A 14,818-nucleotide genomic window follows, 5' to 3' on the forward strand; every position below is an offset into this window, starting at 1 on the left:
TATGTGAAATAGGCCAGGAAGAAAAGGACAAAATACTGCATGATATCACTTACATATGGAATCTTAAAAAAAAAAAAAAAAAAAGTAATTCAGAAACAGAAGGTAGAAAAGTGATTGCTGGGAGCTAGACATGGGGAGAATAGAGGTTGGTAAGGGATACAAACTTACAGCTGTAAGATGAATATGGAGTTAGGATCTAAAGTATAATATGGTAACTACAGTTGGTAATGCTGTATTGTATAACTGAAATTTGCTTAAAGTGGAATGTAAATTTTTAAAAATCATTTCAAGAGACGCCTGTTGGTTAAGTGCCTGACTCTTGGTTTCAGCTCACGTCGTGATCTCAGGGTCCTGAGATGAAGCCCTGCCACAGGCTCCGCACTCAGCGTGGAGTCTGCTTGGGATTCTCTCTCCCTCTCTCTCTCTGCCCCTCCCTGACTTGTGCTCACAAGCACACTCTCACTTTCTCGCTCTCTTTCTCTCTCAAATAAATAAACAAATCTTTAAAATAAATAAATAAATAAATAAATAAGTAAATAAAAATCATTTAAAGAAGGCATATGATAATTGCAATAAAACAAAATTTGGGGGTACATTATAACACCCACCCATGATTTTTTAAAACATAACTCTTAGAAAATTAGAAATGAACAGGGAATTTCCTTAACCTTATAAAGGGGCCTCAAAAACCTTCAACCAGGGGCACCTGGGTGGCTCGGTCAATTGGGCACCTGCCTTCGACTCAGGTCATGATCTCAGTGTCTTGTGGCAGGCTACATGCTGAGTGTGGAGCCTGCTGGAGATTCTGTCTCTCCCTCTCTCTCTGCCTCATTCCCACCCCTCCACACACACACACATGTTCTCTCTCATTAAAAAATAAAAAATAAAAAAGTACTTCTGTCTGCTGGACCCTTCAATTAGAAAATATAATTTTTTAAAAAAAGGTAAAAATTCAAAATGGGATCATAAACTATATATAAGAATAAATTAACAAAAGTTTGTAAAATATATGTGGAGAAAATTGTAAACATTTAAAGCCATGAAAATACGGGTACATGGGTGGCTCAGTCAGGCCTCTGACTCTTGGTTTTGGCTCAGTTCATGATCTCAGGATCCTACGATCGAGCCCTGTATTGGGCTCCATGCTCAGGGGGCATCTCCTTGAGGATTCTCTCCCTCTATCTTGCTCCCCCTTTCCTCACTTTCCCAGCTCATGTGTGCTCTCTCTCTCTCTCTCAGATAAATAAAGCTTAAAATCCATTAAAATAGACTAATAGAGAAATATACAATTTATGGAAGAAATAAACCAATCTAGTAAAATTTCTAATTCTACTTAATCTACAAAAACAATGCAAATATTATAAAATAACAACAAAATTTTAGTAAAACCTGATTCTGAAATTGAAATAGAAGAGCAAATAAGAATGGCTAAGACAATTTTAAAGAGCGTGGGAAAAGAAAAAAAAGATTAGAGTATGGGAGGGGATGTTATCACTGTATAAGAGCTCAAGATTTGGTGTTCTCAGAGTAATTAAAATGGAGTAACAGTAAATAGCTCTATTTAATGTGATCATAAGCTATCTTGATTTTATTTGTGCTCTTCTGTCATTTTGCAATTTTCTTCAGTAAGTATATACTAGTTTTATAATAAAAACGAAGCTAAACAATAGATACTTCGAAAAGTTTTCTCACTGGATAATGTCAGTATCCAGAGTTCACCCTCCAAGGACCCTGCATAGGTTCATTTTAACATAAGCTCTCTATTCCAGTGGTAGAAAAAAAGCAATTCCCTCCTGGATTAGCCTAGAACAAAAGGGGCAGTGACAAATAACAAACTGTTTAAATAATTCAACTATAATATAACTTACCAGTTTCTGGTTACATTTAACCCTACCCTGACATATTAATCTAATTCCGGTTACGTAGAATCTGCAATGCTATCATACGCAGCAATCTTCTTGTTCCTCGCTCTACAAAATATCTAGGTTGTTGGAGGTAACATTATAGGCAGATATAAAAATCTGACATATTTTCATTGAACAATACATCATGAATTGTATCTGACAATTTGCAAACTGAATTCATCTTTCAACTTAAATAGTCTTGGTTAAAACTAATACCACATCTTCCTTATTAAGTATCATAAGTTATAGGTTACTTTAGATTGTAGTGGAACAGTTTTTATAATTAATCATCCAAAAAAACTTTTTAAAGGCACAAATTTGTTTTCTAAACAGAATAATTTTTCTTATCAAGGAAAAGATGTTTTCATTCACTTACTATGCACAGAAATTATAGCTTCTTTCTACATACTCCTTAATTCACTTTTTTTTTTTCCATCTTAAAGTATATATCACTAGTAATACCTTAAGTTATTTTTTACCAACCTTACAAACAAAACGACCAAGCTGCAATCCCTCACTTTGGCAATATGTAAAACTGAATTTAGAATTATACGATTCAGCTACACTTTAAAATTCCTCCTGCACAAGACTGATTGAACCTAGCTCTCCCTTTCTACCAAAATTCAAAATTCAAGCTCCTGGGTAAACTGGAAGGTTATCTGCTTTTAATGGAACTTCATCCAAATTTTTACAATAAGCAATGTTCCATTAAAAAACAAACCTAATCAAAATGTAGCTCACTCCCTCTTGGAATAATCACAAGATTATTTAGCATTCCATTTGTCTTCTTTTAAGATTAGTTTCCAGCAAATAAAAGTACAAAAACACTGTCATTATAACATTGCAGTTTTATTATCTACACTCTAAGGCATTCCTATTTGAAGATTAATCCCCATTCCTACTAATATTTTAAAATGTTGATTTATAACAACCAACAACCAAAAGATAAATGAAGGAGATTTTCAAGAACCTTATAGGAAAGCTTTTCCACTCACGTTTAAAAATATAACTTATTTAAAAATATAACTTTAGGGGTAAATAATCTGTTTTCCACTGAAGAGACATTATAAATACTGTGTAGATTCAACAAGAAAAGACTGTGTTTTCTAAAATGTGTTGGAAAAATAACACCCCAAAAGTATTTCATAAATTTCCTCATTTTAAACAAAACTATGAAGTCAGGCAAAAGAAGAGGTACTACTCATTTTTATATAAATAAATAATTTTATAGAATGACTTCCAATAAACCAAATGGTAAACATTTACTATCACTAACATTAAGAGTTGGCTTCAAAGCAAAAAAAAAAAAAAAAAAAACAACCAAAAAAAAATATATAAAATATATATATATAACTTAAGAACATTATATATACATAATTCAAGAACATTCTAAATTACTATAGAAAATATCAAGAACTTTTTTTAATAATTTTATGTGCAAATTAAATTGTACCTGACAAAGCAGTGGTACCTGAAAATATGATCATATATTTTTTAAAAAAAACAGCTATTGATAGCAGAAATCTTTAATGGAGGCAGGACATTTTAAAAATCAGTAATAAAATAAGTCCTCAAGAAACTGTCATATTTTTTCCTTACTTGTAATACTTGCTCAATTAGCTTATCATCACCATTCACCAACTTGCATGCCCATGAATCAGATCACTCGTGTCTTTGATCCTCCCAAACAAAGAAAGTTGGCTCATGTAATGACTGTGTTCTCAGCAAAAGAGGTTCAAAACTGCACGAGGGTGAAGTAAAAGTGAGGGAAGGACCTCCAATAATTTCTTCCCTTTCATTCCCAACCCACCTGAATCCCCCGCTAACTTCACTTGGATCTTTGATAATGCCATTAAATAGTCGAAAAGACTGTCTTCTCCATATATGCATCTAGCTTGGCACAATATAAAAATTTGGATGAAGGTATATATCTAACATAAATGTGTATATGCGCTTACCAAAAGAAACATAACAGGAATGTTCATTGCAGCACTATTAATAATATCCCCAAGGTAGGAACTGACAATAGAATGGATAGATACACTGTGGTATGTTCACTTTGTAATATTATTCAACAAATGAGAATAAACTACAATGCTATGTAGCAATACGGTCTCACAAACCTAAAATTTGAGCAAGAGACGCTCATTCCTGTCCAACTCCATCCAGAGTACTGGAGGATGAGCTGTGTGACTACAGCATAGGAAGAGGCTGGGAGAATGGGAGACGGGACTCTCGTGGGGCATTCACAGGACTCAGGTCCTATTCACTGCATCATGGACTCCATCAAGAAGCCTTCCCATGAGCCACTGGGAAGGCCCTATGCACAGGCCAGCTCCTGCGTGAGCACCCGATGGCAGCAATCAGAGCAAGCTTGAGCAAATGGCTAGTGAGAAAGCATAAAAAGCCAGTCTAAATCTGAGGGCCAGGATGAGACCACAAATGTGGGTATTAGCGCCATTTCTGTAAAAACAGCAGAGTGTGTGGGCACTTGGCCAGATATCTTGCAGGATCAAAAAAAAAGGCACACAAGCTTAAGAATTCCACCACAAGAGGGAAGAAGAAGCATTCAGCAGGTATACTCTAGAAAGGCTGAGAAAGCTTCAGAATAACTAGCAGGGCTGAAGGAAGGTATTTCTCTCCTGAAGGCAATTAGTAAAGACCCTTGGTAGGAGACTGCTATGTCAAATGTGAAGATGGCAACGCAGAACTTCAAGGAATGTGAAAAATCAAGGAAACATGACACCACCAGGGGATCACAATCATCTAGCAACTGGCCCCAAAGACATGGAGATCTGCAATGTACATGATAAATACAAAATACATTTTTTAAGGAAACTTAGAAACACCAAAAGACAATTCAGTGCAATCAAGAGAACAGTATACAAACAAAATAAGAAGTTTAACAAAGAGACAGAAATTATAAAAAAAAGAACCAAATAGAAATTCTGGAGTTGAAGAATACAACGAGTGAGACGACAAATGCAGCAGAGAGTGGCCATGAGAAAGAACCGAAAGCATCCAGAGCAATACGGATCAGGCTGGAAAAAATCTATGAGACAGAAGACCAGAAGACAGTAACTTTGACATTACCCAGTTGGAGAAGGAAAAAAAATAATGAAAAAGAATGAATAAAGCCTACATGAACTATCAAAAGAACCAATTTGTGAATTATTGGAGTTTCAGGCAAAGGGAGAAGAGAGTAGGAAGTTTATTTAAAGAAATGATGGCTGAGGGGCACCTGGGTGGCTCAGTCGTTATGCGGCTGTCTTCAGCTCAGGTTATGAACCCTGGGTCCTGGGATGGAGCCCTGCATCAGGCTCTCTGCTCAGCGGGGAGCCTGCTTCTCCCTCTCCCACTCCCCCTGCGCTCTCTCTCTGTGTGTGTCAAATAAATAAATAAAATCTTTTAATACGGAGAACCCTCAAAAAATTAAAAACAGAACCACCATATGCTCCAGCAATACTACATGTGGGAATACACACAAAGGAAATGAAAACACCAACTCAAAAATGTATCTCTACCCCCATGTTCACAGTAGCGTTATTTACAACAGCCAGGGCATAGAAACAACCTAAGTGTCCATCGACAGATGCATGGATAGAGAAGCTGTGATATGTACATAACACACACATGCACACACAGTGAATATTACTCAGCCATAAAAAGAAGGAAATTCTGTCATCTGCAACAACATGGAGTGACCTTGAGGGCATCATGCTAAGTAAAATAAGTCAGACTGAGAAAGACAAATACTGCGTGGTATCCTTTATATAACAAATCTTTTAAAAAGCCCAATTCACAGAAAAAGAGTAAAATGGTGAAAACCAGGACTAGAAGGGAAAGGACAAGGGGGAGATGTTTGTTAAAGAGTACAAACTTCCAGTTACTAGCTGATTAAGTTCTTGGGATCTAATATACACAGCATGGTGATTAGAGTTAACAATACTGTATTATACCCTTGAAAGTGGCTAAGAAAGTAGATCTTAATTGTTCTCACCACAAAAAAGAAATGGTAATTTTGCAAGCTGACAAAGGTGTTAGCTAAGGCTACGTGATCATCATTTCACAATATAAAAGTATATCCAATCAACACACTGTATGCCTTAAGCTTAATGCTCTATGTCAATTATACCTTAATAAAGCTGGCAACAAATTTTAATAATAAAAAGTAAACATCTTTAAATGTATATTTCCTGAGATCATGAGACAAAATTTTCAAATGAAGTCCTTTTACTTCAGGTTTCCATTTCCTCAGCCATCTATGTTACTCCTACACAGAATAAAAATATAAAGCAAGGGAGCTTTTCCGTCAGTGTTATCTCTCGGAATTTATCTGTGGAAGTTCATTCTGACTCTGAATTTTTAAGAAGGCACTGAGATGAAACCGAAGAGTTCCAGAGCAGCTGCCTTTATACCCTGCCACAGTCTCACTGCCTTCTGTCTGCTGCCTTTCACATGGACTGTTACTGGGTCCTCGTCTCCCTTACGTTCCCGTTTCCAATTTCTTGTTACTCATACATTTGATATTCTCACTCCTGCCAGGATAATCTCCCTAAAGTACAGGTCAGGCATGAGATTCACCTACCTTGAAATATTAGGATATTTAGGTGTTAGGAAAGGCAGCCTCATACATGCAGTCTTTTGAACCCCCTTCCCCCAACTCAGCCACATAAGAATGGGCCTGGGGCTTGGAACACTTCTCAACAAAGACCCGCCAGAGCCTGTGCTGGGCTTATCACCTTGTTGGGGAGTATTTCTCTCTGTTTCAGGTTAAAGGATGCTCTTTTGTCTTAGCTTGAAGTGTGTGCATCATCTGGCACCTGGCCAAACCCACTGTTAGATCCGTCCTCTACAGAAGAGGACAGAGTCTTTCTACTGCAGCATAGGAGAGGTAGGCAAATTGCCTTGGGACAGCCATCAGGAGAGAGCCATGGTCCATGGTGGACTGGGCCCACTCCTGAAGCTAATCTTGCTCTGTCTCTTCTCTATGTAAGTAAAGCGTTGTTCCATTCAATGCTTGATTGTGTTGTGCTCCTGATGACTCCAATACCAAGACACAGTAGGCAGAAATGTTTGCACTCCTGTTCCTGGTGGCTGGCACTGTGATGATCTCCACTATACTCCATGTAGTTGGAGCCCTCCCCAGGGACTGGGAACCAGTGCATGGTGCTTTATACTCTTGGGATTAAGAACCAGTGCATGTAATTTGCTCTGACATTAGGAATAAAAATATGTGTATTACAATCAGATTCAAGTTTATAAAATAAGATTCATATATTAAAAGTGGAAAATGAATCTATGTATTAAATGTGAATTCCCATAAGAAAACTTAAAGCATGTCAAAAATGTCAAAATAATCTCTCATGGTGAATACCTTTTACTTTCGTTACGAATATCCTAATTGGGGGCACCTGGGTGGCTCAGTGGGTTAAATCCTCTGCCTTCAGCTCAGGTCATGATCTCAGGGTCCTGGGATCAAGTTCCGCATAAGGTTCTCTGTTCAGCAAGGAGCCTATCTCCCCCTCTCTCTGCCTACTTGTGATCTCTCTGTCAAATAAATAAATAAAATCTTTAAAAAAAAAAAAGAATACCCTAATTGTACATTTATTAGAAAGCTGTATTTCCTATTCTATATTCCATAGGCTTCCTAATGGCCTATCTTAAAATCTTATAGCACAGTATCCCTTCATTCTAGGTGACAAAAATTCTCACCTATAAAAAAAGGTATTATTAACTTTATCACCTAGCCTTTTATTATATGAAATACAAGAAAGGTTCCCCCGCCCCCCAATCAAAATCCAAAATAATTAGACTTCGGATTTCCAGAGGCTATCCGGATTTATCGCCTGCTCTAGCCCATGCTGACAAAGAGATTTAGGTCAAGTTGAAAGGGTGTCGAGACTCTGAGGAACTGCGGGACACATGTATTTTAGGACATGTAAAATACACATGAATTCTTTTTAAGTCCCTTATTCTTGCCAAGCAGAGCCCACCATTATTAATACGGCACAATTCTTCCTTCTAAAATCTGTATTGGTTTCTTTTGTCTTTTACTATTAAGCTACAAACATAGCATACACTCTTCGTATTGGAAAAGAGAGGAACAGAGAGGAAAAAGGGAACATCACTCCTACTCTAGCACCAAACACGGTCGCTTACATCTATTTCCAGGCCGTTTTCAGTGCATTTGCAGGAGCATCCCCACGCACGCGCATGTGCACACACCACACACAGAATCTGTTTTCTAAATATATCCTTCCAACAAAGTTGAAACATCAGAGAGTTAAATAACCCAGAAGCAACATATTAGGGCTACACTAGCTTAGACCTCCACAAAATGCTGAAATAAATCTCAGTATGAGGAGTTCAACTTTTACTAACAGTCAAAATAAGAAGTGGTCAGTTAACATTGACCACAAAATAACTGTCAAAGATCTTGTCCCTTATTACTTTTTCCTTATGGTCCGAAGAAAATCAATTATGATAATTTCCTTCTAAAATCTGGTGCTGTAAGGGATCTTTTGGGGTGATGGAAATGTTCTAAAATTGAACCATGGTGATACTGTAAATTTACTAAAAAGCACTGAACTATATGCTTAAAATAAGTAAATATCAGGGTGTGATAATTATACCTCAATAAAGCTGTTCATTAGAAAAAAAAAATGATGCCAGGGAAAGATTACTTCTTCTGAAGAAATTGTTTGCATCCTTTGATAAGGCAATGAGAAACAAAATATTAAGAGCTCATATACGTATGGAATAGACACTGTTCTAAATGCTTATACTAACGTGTCCAAGCCTCTCAACAATTTTAGGAGGAAGATCTTATTACTGTCCTCATTTTACAGATGTAAAGACTGCATCGCACAGAAGTTAAGCACCACATTCAAGGTCACACATCTAGTAAGCTGAGCAGGAATTTGGATCTGTGACACCTGGGTCCAGAGTCCATGCTCTTAACCTATGTTAATGCCTCCCAAAACCATATCAAAGAGTTCAGGCCAGGGCAAATTTAGAATTTAAATACAGAAATAATTTTATTTCTGGTACAATAATATGTCCCTCTCTCTACATGACTATGTTATATTTTAATTTTATGTTAATATTTGTTTATATTATAAAAGTCATTTCAGTCTGTTTTAAAAATAGATTTTTACTTTTCTTATAATTCGTTCACTCTAGGTACTATAAATCCATTATATACCATTATTATAAATATATGAACTATTTACTTGCTGAAAGAAACTCTACTAGAAGTTACTATTATTTCTCTAGAAGAAAACAATACTAACTTAGATTCTGCATACACGCAGAGAAAAACATCACACAAAGGATGAACGTGACACAGTCTGAACATCTGAGTTGATGGAAACCAGTCAAGCAAAGCCGACTGAGCAGCAAAGACACTTAGGAGTTGCTCAGGCAACTGCACTTCCAAAAGATACCATGGGCAGAGGTGGTTAAGCAGACTGATGCTGGGCTTTCTATAAATTACCAACCTGAACTCTTGAAATCATGCCTGAAACACTTATTTTTCCCTTCAATACAAAATTTTTACTTTTACAAACAGTGCAGCAATCCCAACAATAGTTTAATGGAAGGCAAAAGAACTATTTTATACTAAGTTAGTAAAATGAAATCAACAGTATCTGATGTTTTCAGCTAAAGCAGGAAAAACACATCTAACTTGCAGAACGCCACACGGTGGTCTGTGTGGACAGTGCCCTCCATACTGGGGGCACTAATACTTAGTGAGCCGTGCTACTGTACTAACAAAGAGTGTATTACGCAACACAAAGCCTGCACAGCTATGCACAGTGGCCACAGCCGAGCCCTTGCTCGCTCTGTCCCGTACTGTGTACTCAATACCAACAACGATCCTAGAAGAAAATAGGTGTTGGGAGGAATTCATAAACAAATTTGATTAAAATCAGATATAAGGCATTGAATGGCTACAGGAGAAGTATACATAAAGCAAGTGATGCATAGTATTATGTATAGAAGTATACATAAAGCAAGTATACATAAAGCAAGAGTTTCGCGTTCTTCATACAGAATTACATGGTTTGTACAAAAGTGCAGAGATGTAAAATCCATGCCTCATTCTGTGTGAAACGTCAAAACTAGAACATACAACTTCCTACGTATTTCAATTTTCACATTACATACCTTAATAGTCAAAATACTAAACACACATGCTTAATACAGAAGAACCAACTTGTGCTATTTAAGTAACACAAATTTATTATGGCTAATGTCTCTCAAAAAAAGGTAGAGCTGTAGAATGGCAGAAAAAAAGACCTTAACAAATAGAAAGGCCTCTCATCTTCTTACATAAAAAGACTTAACACTAAAAGGTATCAATTCTTCCTTTGTTGAACTATACATGTTCAGTAGTATTAACAAAAAGCCTAATTTTTTTAACTAGACAGATAATTGTAAAAACCAGAAAGCCCATGTATGTGTGTATATATATATGTACATATATATACACATACATATGTATATATATACATACACACATACATGGGCTTTCTGGTTTTTATATATTTATATATAAAAATATATATATTTTATATATATGTATTTTATATATATACATATATATGTATATATATGTGTGTTTGTGTGTGTGTGTATAGCATGAGGGTAGAAATAGTTATAACATTTACAATTTGACAATGCAAAAAAAAAGTTAAAATGGATCAGAATAAATCTGTTTCAAGGCAGTTTTATACTTTACTGCAAAAGAAGAATTTGAAAGGTATCAATTAAAAAGATGGCTTTGGAATGTTTCATTAAATACTTAAAGTTGACAATGTACAGGGGCACCTGGTTCAGCTTGTCACATGCCCAGCTCTTGGTTTTGGCTCAGGTCGTGATCTCAGGCTCGTGAGATCAATCCCTGTGTCAGGCTCCATGCTTAGTGCAGACTCTGCTTGAGATTCTCACTCTCCCTCTCCCTCTGCCCATCCCCCACTTATGCATATGTTTGTGTGTGTGTGTGCGCGCGCACGCGTATGTCCCCTCTAAAATAAAAAATAAAATCTTAAAAGACAATGTATATAATAATCTCAGAACAATACTTCATTATTTTTATAGCACCAAAAACTTAGATATCAAATTTGTTAAATACATGAGTATGTATTTAATGTGTTAAATACATGAAAAAGAAATAAACCAAATCTATACTGTCTACCTCTATTGTCCATAGATTTTAACTTCTCGAAAAACAAAACCAAAAACTTTTTCAGTGTTAGTTTTTCAAAGAGTTATACTGAATTACCTTATTATATGTGGTTATTTTCCATTCATTAGTCTACCAAGCTTCCCACATATTTCAATTACTTATCTTTGAAGAATAAAAACTGAACACATACAATTCATACCATTGATAGTTTCAGACAGCTTTCAGTTATTGGAGGTTATTAAAATTATTTGCTAGGATAAAAATAAAGTAGGAAGCAACAACACTTGGGATATGTGTAGAATAAAAACTGTAAGTAGTACAATGATATCAAACTAGTTTTATTTCTGAAAAACAGTAACAATAAACAAATGAGCTTTAAGGAGTTAGTGTTTACAGCGAATGCCGACCTCAAATCAGGGCTCCTCTTAAGAAACGAGAGTCTCTCAGGTATCAGCTTGACCCCTTAACTGAAGATTGAGTTGAATACATTTATCATGTGTTCACATGTGTATGAATTCCTACGTATGAATTCCTGTTCTCTGCTGTGCTCTACCATACACTCAACATGCACAGAAGGAATAAACCTTTAATAACCGGACGAAAGAAGGATTACATGAATGAATGCCACCACATTCTAAAGTGAGACTTTCCATTTTGTACGTATTAATTACAGAAAAGGTTTTGCTAATAATCAAGGCAAATTTCTATACCACATAGCTGTTTCTTAGAAAACATGGACTTGTCCTTGGACCCACTGGGTCTAACACGATTCTTAGATTCAAAAGCAATAGCAGTCACCCTCCACCTTCCAGACTGTTTTCCTCTGGGGCTGCAGCCAGCTCGCGCTGTTCACTCTAAAGTTCAGGGCACACAAGAACTTCCTCTGCTCCTCTCAGGCCCCACTGCTCCTGCTACCCCAGGGGCTATTCTGTGAGGATCATACAGACATTTAGTTGAAATGAAAACATTACCTACACAGGGAATGGGAGAAACAGGCCTACGGGGGAATTTTAGTAAACAGCCTTTCAATCCCAAGTAAAATTTGGTATTTTGGTAAAGACCCTTAAAGCTTTAATGAGTGTTATGTGGCCCAGGGATTGCTAACGTTGTATATAGAAAACCACAGAGGCCTAGGGTTCTTTCAAAATGTATCAGTGAACAATAAAAGATACTATACTGTTTTACACATAAACTCCCAATATCCCACTGAAAAAATCTTTCTGAATTCCAATTGCACTTACTGTCAACAACTTGAGTATTTGGTATCGCAAATGCCTAACGTGGACTATACTAAATCATTAAGAACAGGATTCTGTCTTGAGCTGTATGTTCTAAACCTTCTACTTGTTTTAGCATCATACCACAATCTATAGACACCTTAAGTACCAAACACTATTTGTTGTCGTACTGTTATTTAAAGGGGTTATTGCTTCCATTAGGGGTATAAAATGCAAATCAACAAACCAATGGAAAAAGTATAAAGAAATTACAAAAGAACAGAGACAAAGTAGAACAAAAGAGAAATGAGAAGTACTACAAATTGGATAGATGAAGAAAGTTATTAATCAACATTTTAAGGAGGAAAAATGAATGAAGAATAAAGGGAGGGCATCCCTTCATGAAGGAAGCAAGAACACCCTCATTTTGTCACTAACCAAATTAGAGTATAAAATACACTTACTTGACTTATTAATCTTTAATGAATATTATAGTTCTCATCTGACTTTATCTAATTCATACATGGTGCAGATATAATAAGCACTAAGTCCTTGTGCAGATAAAAATTGATATCCATAATGTCTTAGTACATAAATTATTGTTAAGATGTTCTATACGATAACTCAGCTAATACATTTTCTTAACAAGCAAAACAAGGGAGAAGAAATGATTACATCATCTGCCAGGCAGAATCTGATACTAAATTTGCTTGATTCTGGGTGTTCTTTTTGGCCTTTCTGCAAGTTATTCTTGTTTGAAGGTTTGAGGGAGAAAGAAAAATCGAATTAGCTAACTCTCTGGGATGGGGGTAGCTAGATATAACGCACTCAAGTTAGCTTCCCTTCTTAAATCACTTTTTTGGGTCAGGTACCCTGTTCTTATCACTCTGTAATATAATTGCCAAAGTTTCTGAAAATCTTTCCAACCAATTCTAAGGTCCTCTGGGAAGAGACTACGCATTGCCTGACATGTGTTGGGAACTCAGTATTTATTGACTAAATGTTTTTCAGCTAAAAACTGAATGATAAAACCTACTGATAAGTAGGGCCTAATCAACCTAGTAAATGAGTGGAGAAGATAAATAAAATCTGACACTTTAATGTGTATATTTAAGTGTTATATCATGAGACAAAATCTTTTCCAAACAATGCCTATGTAATAGTCCATTTTCAAATAAAACTGGAACATTTTATTAACAAAATTTCTCAAAAAAAAAAAAAAATCTACAGAAGAATTTCTAAATGTCCTAAGACCTAAATCTTGGTTTTTTCTTTTTAATCTGCTTTCATTTAAGAGGAAGAAACCATCTAAAACCACTAAGTTCTATTTTCTTACATTCCTATCACTTAAAAACAGATGAACTGATTTTTTCCTTTGAAAAAAAAAAAATGTGCTGGCTAGCAATAAAATTCAGAAAATGGAGATTCATGGTGGAAAATCAATTCAAACTAAACCACAGCAAGGCTCTTAGAAAAATATGATATTTAAGTTCTAGTTACTTAATGTGGCTCACAGTCTAGAATAAGAGTATTTTGTAATTAAATACACTACAGTTTTACTCACTTCAGTGCCTCCTCAAATTTATGGATTTTCTTTTGAGCATCTTCTTTCTCTTTATCACGTTCACTCTGCAGGTCATGAATCTGCCACGACAACAACATGCAAAAGTTACCAGAAGACAAGCACTCAGAGGAGAAATACAAACAATCGAACAGTCATCTTCAATCTATTTTTTTTTGAACATTGTGAACTTTTTTTTTATTAACATATAATGTATTATTAGCCCCAGGGGTACAGGTCTGTGAATCGCCAGGTTTACACACTTCACAGCACTCATTCGATCTATTTTTAATGTAAAATTAGATTTAGATATTTCAAGACCGAGACTCGGTTAACCAGAACCATTTACCACACAATGATGTCAGTACTATATTTCCAGTACCAGTTGTCGGGCCAAAGTTAGTAATTGTTTGAGGCTACCTGTACATGGATTTCCTGTAAAATAAGCTAATGCGTAAGAAATTCAAAAGGAGCAGTCACTTGGGAATTTTCTTGAACTTACACAGTAGCCAAAGGAAAGGAATCTCACGAGATTCAGGAGAATACAGTAAATCATGTGTCTGTATTCTGCAAACATACACAGGTTTTGATGAAACAGCCTTCTCTTCCCCTACCGGCAATGATTTGGAAAACCATTCACTGAGTTGGGGAGGCAGTCCCCCCACCATGAATATCTCTTTCCTATATGTAGCATCCTTTGAGTCGGTGGGATGGCAGCATGAATAATGAGGGCTAAATGAAGCTTCCTTCTCACAGAAAGCTCTTCACTGCAAATACAGATAAGCATATCTAACCTGGATAACATATGGATCTGCAGGGAAAGGAGACAGAAAGGGAGCAGTGAAAGGGCAGCCGCACTTCCACAAACAAGACAATGGAGGGGGCAGAGCTATGCTTGTGGGTGAGAAAATGCAAGTCACTTAGTGGGGTGAGGACACCAGAG

The 14,818-nt window shown here is 36.2% G+C and overlaps 1 protein-coding gene across 1 annotated transcript in view; it reads right to left on the reverse strand.

Moving 5' to 3' along the window:
* Nucleotides 1-14,818, reverse strand: part of LOC111158116 (centrosomal protein 112) — a 414,110-nt gene that overhangs the window by 275,980 nt on the left and 123,312 nt on the right. The window contains exon 16 of the mRNA XM_022519974.1: nt 13,879-13,958. Coding sequence (XP_022375682.1) covers nt 13,879-13,958 — 80 coding nt within the window. The remainder of the gene's footprint in view (nt 1-13,878; nt 13,959-14,818) is intronic.

The sequence above is a fragment of the Enhydra lutris genome, unplaced genomic scaffold (genome assembly GCF_002288905.1).
Source record: "Enhydra lutris kenyoni isolate GAN:26980312 unplaced genomic scaffold, ASM228890v2 scaffoldscaffold57, whole genome shotgun sequence".
Classification (NCBI taxonomy): Eukaryota; Metazoa; Chordata; class Mammalia; order Carnivora; family Mustelidae; genus Enhydra; species Enhydra lutris.